The 16544-nt window shown below is 43.8% G+C and overlaps 1 protein-coding gene across 1 annotated transcript in view; it reads right to left on the bottom strand.

Moving 5' to 3' along the window:
- LOC133357460 (integrin alpha-8-like) overlaps positions 1–16544 on the bottom strand; it is a 52990-nt gene that overhangs the window by 19431 nt on the left and 17015 nt on the right. Inside the window, 13 exon segments of the mRNA XM_061575408.1 lie at positions 1325–1392; positions 3145–3282; positions 5438–5592; positions 7132–7187; positions 8421–8528; positions 9006–9051; positions 9688–9879; positions 12612–12817; positions 14282–14334; positions 14455–14511; positions 14944–14987; positions 15122–15166; positions 16257–16382. Coding sequence (XP_061431392.1) covers positions 1325–1392; positions 3145–3282; positions 5438–5592; positions 7132–7187; positions 8421–8528; positions 9006–9051; positions 9688–9879; positions 12612–12817; positions 14282–14334; positions 14455–14511; positions 14944–14987; positions 15122–15166; positions 16257–16382 — 1294 coding nt within the window.

Genomic DNA, 16544 nt, shown 5'->3' with positions numbered 1-16544 from the left:
TTGAGACCGGCTGACACTGGGGGTGCCCTTTGAAAGGTTTGACATGAGATGCGAGTCGCTTACGGGGCGTAAAGTGCCCCGCACGATGCCTCATCATAAAGGGCGCTTTATCAAAAACGGATCGTTATCTCACTCCCCTGCTGGTGTACGGTTCCGCCCATTACACCTCCAATTCGCACCTCCCATTACTGTGGATAGCTACGCTCGGTGCGAGAGAAATTCAGCAACCATACAAATACTGTACAGTGTCTAAGTCCAAACGCGTGAGGGAGCTCTACAGAGCCCCCACCCCCTCAAAATGGGTATTTTTGGCCAACTCTTGCTAGTTGTGCAGCGATTCAGCGCTTGAATCACAGCACCACTCTCAGTATTCAGACATAGGCTCTAAACTTTACTGGATATGAGTATTGAGCAAAAGGGTATGATAGTCTAGGTAAAGGTGCAGCCCTGCAATTACTTGTTCACATCACTGCTGGCCAGCCTCGACTAGAGGAGCACTAGACAGCCCCTCTAGCCAGTAATTTGGCCTACTCTTCCACACTGCTCAGATGTATTGGAAGAATGGGATTGGCCAAAAGTTTACCCTATTACACATGACCGTCCAATGGATTAACTGTGGTACCACCCATTTATACTGCTTGGTGGACAAGAGGTGGTCGGATTTAAGGAACTTGGCCCATTGTTCAACTGCCGTGCTGGGAGATCAAACCAGTGACCTCTGGATTGCACGTTCAGTGTGCTAACCATTAGAACACAACAGTACCCCTTGGGGAGCCACAAAGAGACATAAACAACAAGGAGGCGATGGGAGGGAGGGTGGATGAGGCAATGTTCCTTCCACCCGCACTGGCAGAGCCTCAAGAACGGTGCGGGAGCCATGTTAGCGAAACCTTGTTTTTGCGAGAGAGAAAAAAGAATTGACTGCCCAATTACATCATTCATATTCGAAGGTCAACATCGTTGGGCACGTACGTATAGTTACGGCTCAACATTTTTAAAGATGTTAATGAACATGCTTATATAAACAAAACATCGTGATATTTTTCTTTATATATATAACAAATGTGAGCTGTCAGCTTATCAAATGAGTGCACGTTTTCACAGTTGTGCCTGCATGGTTTTCCAATGTATTTTTAGTTCCTGAAGAAGCTCCGAGCAAACGGAACGAAACCTCGGACATCGTAACAAAACAACATGTGGGACATCCCAAAAACCCTTTTGAGAGTTATCAAACTGTGCATTTAGAACATTCATTAGTTCACCATCAATTTATTAATTTTGTCTCATTGAAGAAATGGATGCAAGTGAGATTCGCAGTACTCACGACAGAGCCGAGAGCTTGAGAGATGGCACGCAAATGTTGTCTGACCCACAGTCCAGAAGTATATGAGCCTAAAAGGAGGACATGGGAGTGATGTTAGATTTTAACATAGACTACCTCCTATATAAGAACGGGAGACACAGCAGAGCCTCACCATTCTGGCGAATTGCCCAATGATGCTGGATGCAATTACCAGCGAAACGTCGTACTCAAATTGTAAATTGTTGTGGTTTCACGCTTCAACACACCGGTGGGCTAAAGCAGTGAACTAATTGTCTTTTGTCAACGTGACACTTTTTTACTGATTGGCCGTGTCGGGTGGTGGAGGGTTACGACACATTTATAAATAATGCGATCTAAACCCCCCAAAAACGTTGATTATGAATAGACTACCTCCTCTCTGATCACAGTCATTAAACAGAGCAGTCAGACTCACTACTAATTGCATCCATCAATATGTTTAAGAGCAACGGGGTCGGCAAACCTCCCACTCCGGAGCTGTATGCGACTCTTTAAAGGCCGCTTTGTGACGTTTAGAGTTTTTTGTACCGAATTGTATTGAAAAAAAAAGGCTCTTCTTGTTGTTTTGGTGTCCGACCACTGTTTTAGAGCGTCAAACTTTATATTGATGAAGATGTTTTATTTGCCCAGAAAATCTACAATGAGTCTCAAGCCCCGTTGTATTTTTTTTCGGATTGGCAAATTCTAATTTTCTTTGGAAAATTCCATGAATGAGTGTTTAGCACGTGGGAGGAAACTCCAGTACTTAGAGAAAATAACCATGTGCATGAGGGTAACGCTCAAAACATATAGATTCAAGAACCATTGGTGTATTGCATTCTCTTGGCCACCTCACACAGTCCAAGCAGACATTTGAATGAAGAGAGACAAAATGATTACACAGTCAGAATATTAAAACTGAGAATCATAATATTGCCCGCGACAAACCTATGTATGATTCAGGCTACGGCTTTGCCACGGTAGTAATTTGTCATTAAAATTTTCCCCAAATGTTGGGGAAAAAAAACAAATTGGCAGAAAGGTCAGGGAATAAAGTGGGACAGTGCCCCCTCTCCCTCCACCCTCATCCTGACCTCCCACAACATCTCACTGTGGTGAAATGTTATCTCATTTCCCTGGTATGCAGGAGCTTGTGGGTTCGATCCCCACCCTTGACGCCTGTGAATTTGAAGTTCGTGTTCTCTTCCTTGTGTTGGTCCTGGTGGTTTTTTTCTCCGGGTCCTCCGGATTTTCCCTCCTACAATTATAAACGTGCATTGAGTTTATTTGGCTGCTACTATTAATCCCCACGTGTGATGATGGGTGGCTCAGGTCACCTCTGAAATGAACCAATAACTCAGTGGGCTTTACTTGGTATCATAAAAGTAAAGTTTAGCAAAGCATTATAGAATTATTTAAAGGAAATCAGCGGCGAGCCAAACCCAATGTGTTTCCATACCACCACCCCATTCCCCTAATCTTTCATAGACTCTTTCCCCTGACCGCCGTGACCTCCGTGACTAAACCATAGCCTTCGTTACGATCCAATTTCAAAACAGGTACCCACAATTTCGATTTAAAGCTTTCGTGACTGCAGGGATTCATCTTCTTGGTTCTTTCGGTAAAGTCACGTAGAAGGGAAGTAATAAAATAATAAAAATAAAACATAATAAAATAATTATCATGATGTTTCGGCCACAATTCTCACGACGTTTCGGCCACAACGCAAGCAGCCGTCCTCAGGTGAGGACGGCTACTTCCCTTCTACGTGACAAAAACGAAAGAACCTAAGAAGAGGTACCCACAACTCGCGTGCATCGAACCTGCTTCTGGATGTGGTCGGGGCTGAAGTGGTTGCGGATTGGCCGCAGCCCCTGAGAGGCTGAAGTCGCCTCCTCCATGAGCGTGTAGTTGAGGCTCACGGCGATAGGCGTCAGCTTGTCCCGGAACTCCGTCTCGTCCTGTGGCGAAGGTTGGGTGCCACACATGACAGAGATGTGAAATGAGAATGCATCTGCCATCATTTCCCCAGTGATAATGCGAGCACAGCCAGGGTTCTTAATATAATTACGACAGAAAGTCTGTTTCGACGCATAAACTAAAATTTTTTACTTTTGTTGTCTCTCCAGTGTGTTTCAGGGTTGTCGTGAAAGTGTATTTATTATTTCGATTTAAAGCTTTCGTGACTGCAGGGATTCATCTGCTTGGTTCTTTCGGTAAAGTCACGTAGAATGGAAATAATAAAATAATAAAAATAAAACATTATAAAATAATTCTCATGACGTTTCGGCCACAATGGCTGCTTGCGGCTGCTTGCGTTGTGGCCGAAACGTCGTGAGAATTATTTTATTATGTTTTATTTTTATTATTTTATTATTTCCATTCGACGTGACTTTACCGAAAGAACCAAGAAGATGTATTTATTATGCTTGTATCCCCAGCCTCACTGAATATCAGTAGGGGGCGACGATTGGTATGTATATTCCAATTGAATTATGATTAGTGGTACATTTTCAACTGTGGCAAACATGGGCATCGACGCCAGCACGCACAATGGCCTACTCTTGCAAACGGCCTACTTTGGCAAAGATCTTTAACATTCACTGTGAAGCAGTCGGTGCATATATTTTGTTTCATACAGCCACAATAATAACTAGAGCGGCCGTTGGGTTTGAACTATGAACCTCTGCGATAAGCGGCCAACGCCGAATTGCTAGGTCACGTTATCACCCAAAGTGGTTGCTGCATTTCAGTTCCTGTAGAAGGCTCACAGCACATGGCGTAAAATATTAGCTATAATGCCGAACAATACTTGGTACAACCAGAAAAACGCTGAGGTGAGCTATACAGCACAATGGAGAAAACCTATGCAGTAGAACGTTTATTTAAATTCTGTCGGCCTATGGGACTTCACGCCTAAGTTTTACAGCAGCACGAAATGTGTTTACGCAGGCAATCTCTGGACTGGTTTCCACCTGCAAGGTCTCATTAGCTGCATCAGGCTTGTTGAACAAATACTGCTGGGTTGTGAGATGTTACCGCAAACAGCACTCCAAGAAAACTGTGGGACCCGTTTTGTGATTTTTTTTTTTACTCACCGTATCAGTTCTACGATTTGTATGCAAACAGGAACCAAGCTCGGTAAATAATTAATGGAATTTGTTAGCAGTGGTGCACAGGCATAAATAAAATAAACTCACCAGGTTCAATGTTAACAGTGCAGTGCCCAAAAATATTCTTTTAATTATTTACAAAATCTATATGCCATGACTGTAACAATGAACTTCATTATATTTTTGTTTCATTTGTACTCATTTTAGGCTGAGTTAATCTAGAGGATGTCCAATAATTGGACAGTGAATAAGTTGTTGTCTGGAACAAACCCATGTTTTCTTGGATCACTGTGCAGTGTTCTAACCACATCACTCCCCACACACTTATGGACATACCACATGCACGTATATACGTAAAAATGACCCTCCGTCATGTAGTCATTCAGATTGTATGGTAACGTGCTGTTAGCAAGCATCTATTAAGGCCAGTCGAATGTTTAATGGGGTGGTCTGCTCAGCACCACGCATGGCTGCCTGTGCCTCACTGATGCTGATGTTTACACACTGCACAAGATACTCACTGAAGGTGCAACAGCCTAGGGGAGTTCCAGGACTGGTTCAAATATCGCTTGTCACTAAGGTAGCTCTGCTCAGGAATCAAACAACAGCACACAACACCACCTAAACTCCCCCTTACCACATCAGCCAATATCCTCTCGAGTCCGTGCCGCAGCCATTTAGCCCCAACTATCCAACCAAACGTAAGCTGCTTTGGGGGCATGCAGTGCTAGGCATGTAGGTTACATGACAACTTCGCCTGCCGGAGGAACTCACTGATATGACTGCATCCAACGCTTACAAGGATCTGTAAGTTCTTCATGAACTCCAGCCAGTAAACCCAGGATGAATCGTATTCAGGCAAGCCTGAATGTTTAAAGCTGGTGTAAGTGTTCTTGTAAAGGGGTCCACTTTATGCAACCACAGAGAAAACGGGGGCATAATGAGCACACGCACACACACATACACGCCAGCTCCTGTGCATGTCGTTCAGAGCAGTACTTACACGAAGGTGCACGGTGAGCTTGTTGCAAGTGGGGCCTGCTCCTTTGTTGATGGTGATGCGCTGCTCATATCGTGACTGCTGCGTCAAGGCGAAGAGAGCCCTCTTGATGGTGCCCTTTTGCTTCAGCCGGTCCAACTGCAGCTCCAGGTTAAGCTCTGCACATGGTGGTGCCATCAGAGGAGGTGGAGGAGTGGTCACTTGGGTTAATACACGAGGTGGTTAGCTAAGCTTAGAAAAAAGATAAAAGGTGCAGCACTGCGATTGCTTACCAACACTACTGCTAGCACGACCCTCGTCTAGAGGAATCTCTAAGGAGCCTACTCTTCCACGCTGGCTAGGTGTCTAGAAAGAGGTGGGAGAAGTCACGTAGGTGAAAATAATCAAAGAAAATAATAAAGTGAAAACAACTAAATTAAATCACGACGTTTCGGATGCAACACAAGCGTCCTTCATCAGGTGGGGACCACCACAGCGAAAACAGTTGCTGAGGTATGCCAAAGAGATGGCTTTGACAAGGTAGGAGAATTCACACTTTGACCCATGACACGTGACCTTGCCAATCGACTGTGGTGTACCCATTCATACTGGTGGGTGGGCAGAGGTGGATGGATCTAATAAGCTTGCACATTTTTCTCAAATGTTGCACCGGGAGATTGAATTGATCTCTAGTTTCCAATCACGCTGTGGTTACAATTATACAAACATTATAATGAATAACCATTATTGTTTACAATCCTTTGGTTAGCAAATGCTGGATAAAGGCCTCCCAATGCTGTGTTGGACACGGGGGTTGTTTGACCATACTACACTGGTCAGGTTGGTGAAAAGAGGACACAGGATAGGTGCAGATTTCACTGACGTTAGCCCTGGCTGGGAATCAAGCACAAGTCTCGAGTTTTGTAGTCCAGTGCGTGAATCGCTGCTCCACCACACCACCCCACAGCTAGCTTCGTGGGCTCAAGTCCGCGTTAGGGGAAATTAGCTGCCAATGCCGATGCCCTGTGTTTGAATCCAAAGTTTCAGCTACTCAAAATTAAACCAGGTTCTCATGCTGCACTAAGACGATGGTCTGGGTTTATTTTGCCATACACATTATATTTTCTATGCTATATTCAGAAAATTATTTATCTTGGGTCTCAAGATTGTTCAGGTTTGGTAACTTCCTTTTAAATGAGTGTTGTGCTTCATGTGGCGGAGACTGGAATGACCTGGCCCAGCTTTGAGGGCAAAAAATGGAAGGTAAAAATAGCCCCCATAAATGTTACTGATTGACAAGCATGCCTAACTTGGCTAAATTCCAGCTCTGAGAATTAAAACATCTCTGTGATTACCACGCGATGAACATTACTGTCCATATGCAGAGCAGGTGAGAATTTTATACCCTCTAAATGTGTGGACAAGGGTTCACTTTGAAGGGCTCTCAGAAGTAGATTTGCGACATCTGCTTCACACAGATCATTCTCTAACACAAGAGTTTTGCATTGCTCTGCGAGACTTGATCTCATGAGACGATGCTAATAGCACAATCGGATACGATTGGGGTACTACCATAACAATTATTTGAACGATTGACACGCAGCATCAGAGAGTCATATAGCTTCATCAAATGTAGAGAACCGCTCAATCCGATTGAGTAACTGTCCACTGCACAAGCACGGCTAATTCATGCGTAAGCTCATCGTCCCATGTCTCACCCGTGGAGGATAGAGCGCCTTTGCCTACGACTTGCACGCAGTAATTCACCGTGAAGCTGTGACGGGAAAGAGCAGAGAGCAAGTCAGCGTTAAGTGTCGTGAATTCGGCGACACGAATGTACAACCGCCAGCACCCCCCTTCCCGCGCCGCTGCGACCGTAATTGCCTCGAAGCACGGGGAAGTAATGAGGTTGCTTTTAAGTGGCATGCTTTTGGGTGACATTGTGGACAATATAAAAATCGATAAGCAGCAAGTCGCCAGCCAATTTAACGTGCCCGGGGATTAATACATCATGGCAGGAACAGCAATTGAGTATTGATCGGATGTCGTTGTGGCACATGTATTGATTAGAGTTGAGAAAAAATGTATTATAAATCAGTTCCGTTTTACATGAAATCCAATTAACTGCCTAAAGTGATGGGATAAAACAAACATGTTTTAAAGGTTGGGGTTTTAAAAAAGAAAACATTATTGGTTATAGTTTAAGAAATACTTAAATGTACTTTTCATGATACTTTCATTATGAGACCTTTATTGCCTTTTGAGAAGCTACACTGGGAAAATGAATTCCACACAGCATTGGCTGTCAACTTATTATCAATGAATTTGGTAACTTCAATATCACTGGAAATTGCATTCATATATATTATCACGCGTAATAGGACAATCATTTCTGGCAGAAAATGGTCGTGATTGCACGAGTGATACCATTCACCACCAACATGAGCAAATCTTGAGATGCAGTCACAGTTAAATGCAGAGTATTTTAGGTTCATCTTCTTGGTTCTTTTGGTAAAGTCACGTAGAAGGGAAGTAATAAAATAATAAAAATAAAACATTATAAAATAATTCTCACGACGTTTCGGCCACAACGCAAGCAGCCGTCTTCAGGTGAAAAATGAATGAAACACTGCCATTCTTCACCTGAAGATGGCTGCTTGCGTTGTGGCCGAAACGTCATGAGAATTATTTTATTAGGTTTAATTTTTATTATTTTATTACTTCCCTTCTACGTGACTTTACCGAAAGAACCAAGAAGATGAATCCCTGCAGTCACGAAAGCTTTAAATCGAAATTTATTTTAGGTTCCATGAGTTTCAGCCATCAATGAGAATACTGCCCAAATCAATACAAAGCAGCCATGTCCACTCCATTGGATGGAGCCACAGAAGGCTGGAACCCGCAGGGCTGCAGTGCCTCTTAGGAAAGGCCACCGCACCTCCACAGCAACAATGCACGGGCACTGTTTGCAGTGGAGCCTGTGTGGGACGATAAGAAGCTCCTGTACCATGCGAAGGAAGATGTGCTCCCAGCCTGTTTGCAGTCCTTGCTTTCCAAATTAATGATCTGTGGTTCGAGCTGAAGTTCTGCTTCCACTGTTACCACCGGACGTGCCCTGTGCAAGAGTGTAAGCACAAACACATTCTTAAACATTTTGATTGAAGGGTCACAATTTATTTCTGACTCCCTGTTCAGTGAACGTCAAAGTCCCTTGCATCACGCGTAACGTTTAAAATCTCACCACAGTCGAACTCAACGCTGGGGTCACATGGTGTGTCACGTGATTATTTCTTCAGACACCTTGGGTGTTGCCCCCCCCTCCCCCCTTTCCTTCGCTCTAATCCTGATGTCGCTGCTATTTCGCTTCTAGTTTAGTGAACGGTCAATATTTCAATCTGGCGGTACATTCACTTTTGACATCGCACTCAGGTGAGGCTCAAGTCGCCATTACGTTGATTATTATTGTTCAGTGATCCAGTGTGGAATGCACCTTAATTGACATAGGATTCTAACAAACAACCATTCTTAATGCAATACATTAACCACTGCGTCATTCAATATGAGCCGGAGGTGCAATACAAAAAACACTCACCTGTACACTATAGCCTTGGAAGCGCCAAAAGCACCCACAACAAGATCTGAAATTACAAACATTTCCTGACATTTAGACAATTTTCTTGGTAGCACTTAATCATTCTATAACCAATGTAAAAAAAACAATGTAACGCGAAAAACATCTCTCTTTTGTGTATACCTTAGCTCTGCCGTCATCCGGTGACGCTACTTTGACAACATTCTAGCTACCGGAGGCCTTGATAGAAAGCTTTGGTTTATGTAGTGAGGATAGAGTGAGTTGTATGAAATGAGAGAGGGAGAGCTGGGCAGGGTAAGTCTGTGGAGGATGTTGAAAAGACCCACAACTTAACCTTTTCCTGTTCCAATGACGCACGTCAGCAGTTTTTCTTCCGATTATGTACATGTATGCATGTGTACATCATCGGCACGAAATCTTAAGTAAAAGGCCATACAGGAGGGCGTGTGGCACAGTTTGGCCTCAGCTATCAGAGTGCGGTTGTGTCACTACGGTTCTCAACGCTTGCGCGTTCAGAGATTCAACGGTGAGCGGGACCCCCACCCTGCAACGAACTTGCAGATATCTCGGAATGGGGAAGAAGTTAATTATAGGACCCCCAGGTTTCCCTTTGCATAACAAACACATAAACTCGGTGGCCTCTCAACTAGTTGTATGAAAGGTGCCGCACCACGCAAGTCACCTGGGTATCCGTTTTTGTCCACATCGACTGTGCCGCGCAAGGCGTAACCGAAGCTGGAGGGCATGCTAGTCCCTGGCCACCGGCTCTCCAGCACCTGCGAAGGAACTGGCTTCAGCCCATCCTTGTCGCCGTTGTAGATGTACACGAGACCCTGCCGGTTCTCTCCGCCAAAAGGGATCCCGACCGCCACATCTGCCAAAGGAGAAGAAAGAAAAATAATATTAATCTAACCTATATAATTCATTTTTTGTCTGTCTGTGTGTGTCTGTCTGGGTGTGGACGAAACTTGCGAGGGATTTGGCTCGCAAACCGTGGGGTTTACGTTTAAAAAAAGTAGCCAGGTACCATGCCATAAGCCCCGTGGTGAACCAGCGCTATTTCATCTTCGCATCCTACCCAATGTGTGCAGTTACGACTATAAAGTTGGTAGATGCTACTACTATAGTCCGTAGATAACTACTGTAGAGCGGGCGGGGGGATGGTGGGAGGGGGGGCCGGGGTAGCAGCCCAGCCCCAGCCTACCAAGGTGCCACCTCAGCTGGCTGGCCAATCTAGGCGAGGCAGGGGACTCTGCATGGGACTAGGCCTCACCACTACACTCTGTGAAGTGAGTACTATTACAGAGTCGCTATATACTATTCTAGAGTCGGTATATACAACTATAGAGTGGGTACATACTACTGTAGAGTAGGTAGATACTACTGTAGAGTTTGTAGGTACTGCTATTGTAGAGCGGGCGGTGGGGGGGGGGCGGTATAGCAGCCCAGCCCCAGCATACCAAGGTGCCATCTCGGCCGGGGCTGGGGGCTCTGCACTGGACTAGGCCTCACCACTACACTTTATGAAGTGAGTACTATTATAGAGTCGATATATGCTACTCTAGAGTTGGTCTATATGACGATGCTACTACTATAGTCCGTAAATAACTACTGTATAGCGGGCGGGGGGATGATTGGGTGGGGGGGCCGGGGTAGCGGCCCAGCCCGAGCCTGCCAAGGTGCCATCTCGGCCGGCTTGCCAATCTAGGTGAGGCCGGGGGCTCTGCATGAGACTAGGCCTCACCACGTTCGTGTGCGTGTCTGTGTGTGCTGTCTGTGTGTGTGTGCTGTCTGTGTGTGTTTGTGGTGTGTGTGTCGTGTCTGCCTGCGTGTGTGGTGTCTGTGTGTGTGTGTTTTTGGTGTCTCTGTATGTGGAGTTCCAGCCTTCATAGCTACTGAAGTGCCGTATGTCTATGTTGGTGGCTGTGTGGTGTCTACCCCCCACTTTCCATAACTTTTTAGACTTCTGCAAGCCTCTTTACATTTTGTTGATAGACAAATGGACAGACAAATGACATGCTGGGCTTTCACAATAGCTTAGTATTTGTGTATGTATATGTTATTTTTTAAGAGAAGTTTTGAAAAAAAAAATCCCCCGGTCAACGCCGGGTACTTCCCGCTAGCCAATTATAAAATGTTAAAAGTGCACAAAATGGAAAAGTAAAATAATTATTGAAATGTAATAAGTATTCTTGCACATGATACAAGCATACATTCATGCATCTAAAAAGCACTACATTTTTATTTAAATATATTGTATGTCACATGACCCCTGCAGCCATTAGGGGTAATTGCCTGCACCGCAGTGTAAAAGAAAAAACTCATTTGAACTGAAATCATCACTCATTCATTTAGCATATCCCGTTAGGGACTTTGTGGCAACTACGATGAGTACCTTTCATGTCCATGCTTCCCGCAGCTGCTACATTAATTCCCAGCTTCACAAAAACACTCTCTTTGTCATCGTGTTCATCGACGCCTCTTCCCAACACACTTTCCTTGGGTGATAATCTCTTCTGGGCTACTGATGCCTCTTCTCATATGCCCAAAGCAGTAAGGTTTTCTATGGTGTACTTCTCTTTTCTATTTCCCATTCTCCCAGTACCGACTCATTTGTCCTGCATGTCATCCAAAAAATGCGGAGTATGCGCCTCTAGCATTGCATCTTGAAAGCGTATATCCTTGCCTTATTTTTTTTATTGCTTAGGAATCACATTCGTGCAGACCAGTTGTTATTTGTTATTTAGTATTGCGTCAAGAACCCATTGCATGGGCTGTTGTGGTGGGACAAAAACTTGGTAGGACCCCAAGTGCTTCCACCTAAAAGACTTAGTTTCAGCCGGGTATGTTCGGGTCAGTGACCCAGAAAAAAAATTCGCACCCAGAAATACGACAACAATAAGCATGAATAGACCTGGTTTTCTACACGAACAGGTATTCTGACATGAAGTGATAATGCATAGGCATTGGATTTTTGTTACCGAATTCCTAATTTAGGCTTCGGCCCCCTAACTTATGTGTAGTCCCCCCACAGATGTTGCCATGGTGTAATGGTTAGCACACTGGACTTGCAATCTAGAGGATGCTGGTTCAATTTTACAGAGCAGCATTTGAAACAATGGTTAGTTTACTTCAAAGCCCACACCCTCTGTCAACTCGGAGGTATGAATGGGTACACCAGTTAGCTGATCTGCAGGTGGCGTGTGGTGGGGTTAAGTGTAGATACTCCTGGCTCTTCAAAGACATGTAGAAGGGGTGGAACGGTCGGCAAAGTTTCCTCTAGAGGGGGCTCTCTAGAGCTCCATTTAGTGCAGGTCCTTCTGCCACCAGTGGTATGGGAAAGAAATTGCAGGGCTGCACCTTTACCCCCCTCTACCATCCTGTTTCTATGCCTATTTCATTCTCCCAAAAACCCAGGGAAGCTAATATTCAGTTAAAACCTAGGCCCTATATGAAACTATGTTGTTGTTTTTTACCATGTAAGGCCCTACTGAGCTGTGTAGAAGTGACCTGGCCACAAACGATAGCTCAACGAAGTGGCTCATCGAGTGGGAAAAGCACAGCAGCCAAAATGATCTAAATCTAGGACCTTGGGCCGTCACGTACCATTGAACCCGTCCTGGTCGACGTCGCCCAGCGGGGCGAGTGCGCTGCCAAAACGCGAGTACATCTCTTCGCCCGTGAAGCGCTGCGGCTCGCGGAAGGACAGTGTTCGCTCCTGCAGGAAGAGGTAGACACGGCCGACCTCACGCAGCTTCCCGTCCGATCCGCGGTCCATGAAGAGCGGCGCTCCCACCAGCACGTCTTCCAGCCTGCAGCAACGAGATACGACGAACGGGAGGTGGTCCAAGTGCTCGTTGCCAGACTGGCAAGCAATGGAAATCGTCTACTTACATGTTGGTACGTTTACTTATATATACGTATATTTTAAAAGTTCCGAATGTGCGCATTTGCAATGTCGAGACGATTGCATTTCCGTTTGAAATGCTTGCAGCAAAGCAATGTGACACGTTAGAGAATGGTTAAAAGTGAACGGTCTTAGGAAGTTGTTTACACGGAACTACTTCTAAGATATTTTCGTGAATATGTATTAAACACTCTACAGGTGTTCATCACATGGCAATGATACGTTTTACCATTCCCAGAGTAGGACAGAAGTCTAATAAAGTAAAACCAAAACGTCATTCGGCGATCAGGCTGAGACCATCAAATTGTTACAAATAAGAACCTGGCTCAATCAAGGTCAGTTGCACAAACCTGAGCACAGGATCTCAGTCGTCCTGACTCAGTGCTTTGACATGTTATTAACCCTCTCAGGACACCTGTTCCCTCCTTGTTGGCATGTTTTGGGTAGCTTCCACAACAACTACTTCTACTCTTACGAAAGCTCACTTAATTACCAAGAGCTCGTGTAAAAGCTTTTGGTAATTAAGATCTAAAATAGCAACAACACCTACAGCTGGAAGGGCTACGAAAAACAAGATCACATGATCCACTCACTATAAATACACTATTGAAGTAGAACTAAACAGCACCTCCGGGTTCTGTTGATATATAATATAGACATCTATAGCTCGAGAACGACTGCTACTCAAGTCTAGAGCCTATGACTATGCATATTGTAATGCAGCAGTTGCAGCTCTCTGCCTTGTAAGATGCCTAAGAACAGTATGCCCATAAGAACATAAGCAGATAAGCGGATAAGCATTTAAGAAAGAAGAAATGACCATTCAGCACAGCTGCTTATCCTGTCTCGCCACAACAGCTGTTTACTTGCTTCTAAACTCATGAGACATTTTTGTTAATCCCACATCTGTGGATACAGATACAATTACGAGCATACATGTACAATGAGTACCACACTTATCACGATGCCTCCATTCAGCAATTAATTTTTACGCTCGTGATTCGCACAAAAAGTTATCCGAGGTTTTTAAAAACGACAAGCAAATTATGAGTTACATATAGGTTAATGAATGGGGCAGACAAATAGTGTACAATCAAAAAATAAAAACATAGCAAAACATACAAATGATGTTAAAAACAAGACAACAAAATAAGAAATGTGATCTAATCGTAACTTCGAATCGTCGAAATTTTAAGAATTGGCGAAAGGGGGAGGGGGGGATGTGATGCTCAGTTGCGTGCCGAGTGGGAACAAAATCAATGGGCCGCTATGTTAACCGGTGACGAAATTACTAAGTGCAGCAGATGCTCGGCTCATTTCCACTTCCCCCGTGATTAATTTAACATCCCCCGAGCCATCCTCCACTCACTTGTCTCCATTGACGTCTGTGACCGCAACGCTGAATCCGAAGTAGGAAGCCATCTGCAAGGCGGCAAGCCAGAGAAGGGTCAAGGGATGTTCCGTTCACGAGGTCTAAAACAGGGGCGCAGATCTCTCGCAAGCGAGTCCAACAGTTGGATCAACCAAGCACAGCCATAGTACCTGTTCGCCAGAAAAGTTATGCAGGGAGGTCATGTTTTCACCGTCTAAAATTCCAACCTGAAAAGAAAAGAACCAAATTGAGGAGCACAGAAAGAGACATTTGGCAGTGCAAAGATGTTATTAGCCATTTGGGGGTCCCGTGTACATGCAAAAACACATTTTACTATTTGTAAATAATTCATACATTTACTTTTTGTCTATCACTCCCAAGATCTTCTGGTTCAACGGTGCCTTAAGAGGCTGCTCTATTGATGTTTTTTTTGCATCGTAATGCACCAACTGCAGTCATAGAATGACAGTTACTCTGCGAGAAACAGATTAACAAAATGCTACCTTCGTAACAAAGGGGAAAATTCCAGCAAAGGTCAGCCAACTTGTAAATAAATTTTTAACCTTAGTGGACATAAGCCAGACCTTACTTTTAGTTACTTTCTCCTGCACAGACTAACATAGGAATGTGCTGGCCTGTCGGTTCAGATCACAACTTACGTATCCAAGTGTCCGAAAGCCTTTCGGTACACCAGTCACAAAATCTGTGGTAATGAAATAAGTTAACTCAATTAGTACAACAAAAAATCCGCTTGTTGATTTTGTGAAGAAAATCATATACGTAAAAATATCTGCTAGTAGTAACATTTAAATATATAAAAGAATGTGAGGAACGCACCTTGCTGATTGTCACCGGTAAATTCTCCCACGGTCACAGAATAGCCTAGTTTGTAAAAAAAAATACAGCACTTAACAAGCTTAAAACTGTCTGTTTACATATATGCTTTTTTTCAAACACTGGGTGTAGTGTTTGAGTGAGGGTGCGCTATCAATGGTGTTTGCAGAAAGTCAAAAAAACAGCTTGGCAAAATGGTTATCAATTCTAGATTTGAAGCTTTCGTGACTGCAAGGATTCATACTCTTAATTTTTTTGGTAAAGTCACGTAGGTAAAAAATGAAAATAAAAAAATGAAATAAAAATTAATAAGAATTATTTTATTTTTATGAATTTTTACGTAATTTGTTTTTCATTTTTTTACCTACGTGACTTTACCGAAAAAAAACTAAGAGTATGGTTATCAATATACCTGCAAAAAAACAACACTGCATGGCTGGAGTGGCATCATAACTAGCAAACTATGGGATAGAAAGGCAAAAACAAAACCTAATCCTGACATTCAGTTGTACATCATTCTCCAATTTGTACAGATTCATGGCCACAATGTTGATCTCTATAAAAACAATAGACTTTAAAACTGTTCGCACGATAATAATTTCTGCGTTAAAATATCGCCATTGCTCATTGCGTGCCTCCACTGCCATCCGCTCGCTATTTGAAAAAATACAATTCGATTTTTTTTTTAAGGGATAAGGTTACAACCAAAGTTAAAGTTAAGCAACAACAAAAATCCACCATTATGGAGACTAACTCACGAACACGCGAGCTCACAACTGACAACCAACGATTTAAAGCTTTCGTGACTGCAGGGATTCATCTTCTTGGTTCTTTTGGTAAAGTCACGTAGAAGGGAAATAATAAAATAATAAAAATAAAACAAAATAAAATTATTCTCACGACGTTTCGACCACAACGCAAGCAGCCGTCCTCAAGTGAAAAACAGGTCTGTCGGAAAGACAGTGTCTGAATGAGACAGTGTCCTTCAGACGCTGTCTTTCCGACAGACCTGTTCTTCACCTGAGGACGGCTGCTTGCGTTGTGGCCGAAACGTCGTGAGAATTATATATTTTTTTCCCTTCTACGTGACTTTACCGAAAGAACCAAGCAGATGACAACCGACGCTTTACAATCTTACCGAGGTAGCTGTCATCGTAGCTGGGAGGGGCAGAACCGGTTTGCTTCTGTCCTTCAATGCTCCGCACCATACTTTCTGAGGTAGGGTCCTTCATCACTGCCTCCGAGGGGGCGGTGATCAGCTGCCCTGCAGTGAGGAATGTCTGTGTGACTCAAGGCCGGCGTTGTGATTATAACACTGCACACAAGACCCAACCTTCATGTAAATATTGCCCTGTGTAAAACATATTCTTAGGTTTTTTCGGTAAAGTCACGTAGGTAAAACAGTAAAATTAATAAAAGTAAAATA

The sequence above is a fragment of the Lethenteron reissneri genome, chromosome 7, assembly GCF_015708825.2.
Source record: "Lethenteron reissneri isolate LAM-NWPU_2019-01 chromosome 7, ASM1570882v1, whole genome shotgun sequence".
In the NCBI taxonomy this organism is placed as follows: Eukaryota; Metazoa; Chordata; class Hyperoartia; order Petromyzontiformes; family Petromyzontidae; genus Lethenteron; species Lethenteron reissneri.
The sequence above is the reverse complement of the archived record's forward strand: the minus strand, read 5'-3'. Positions and strand labels throughout refer to the sequence as shown.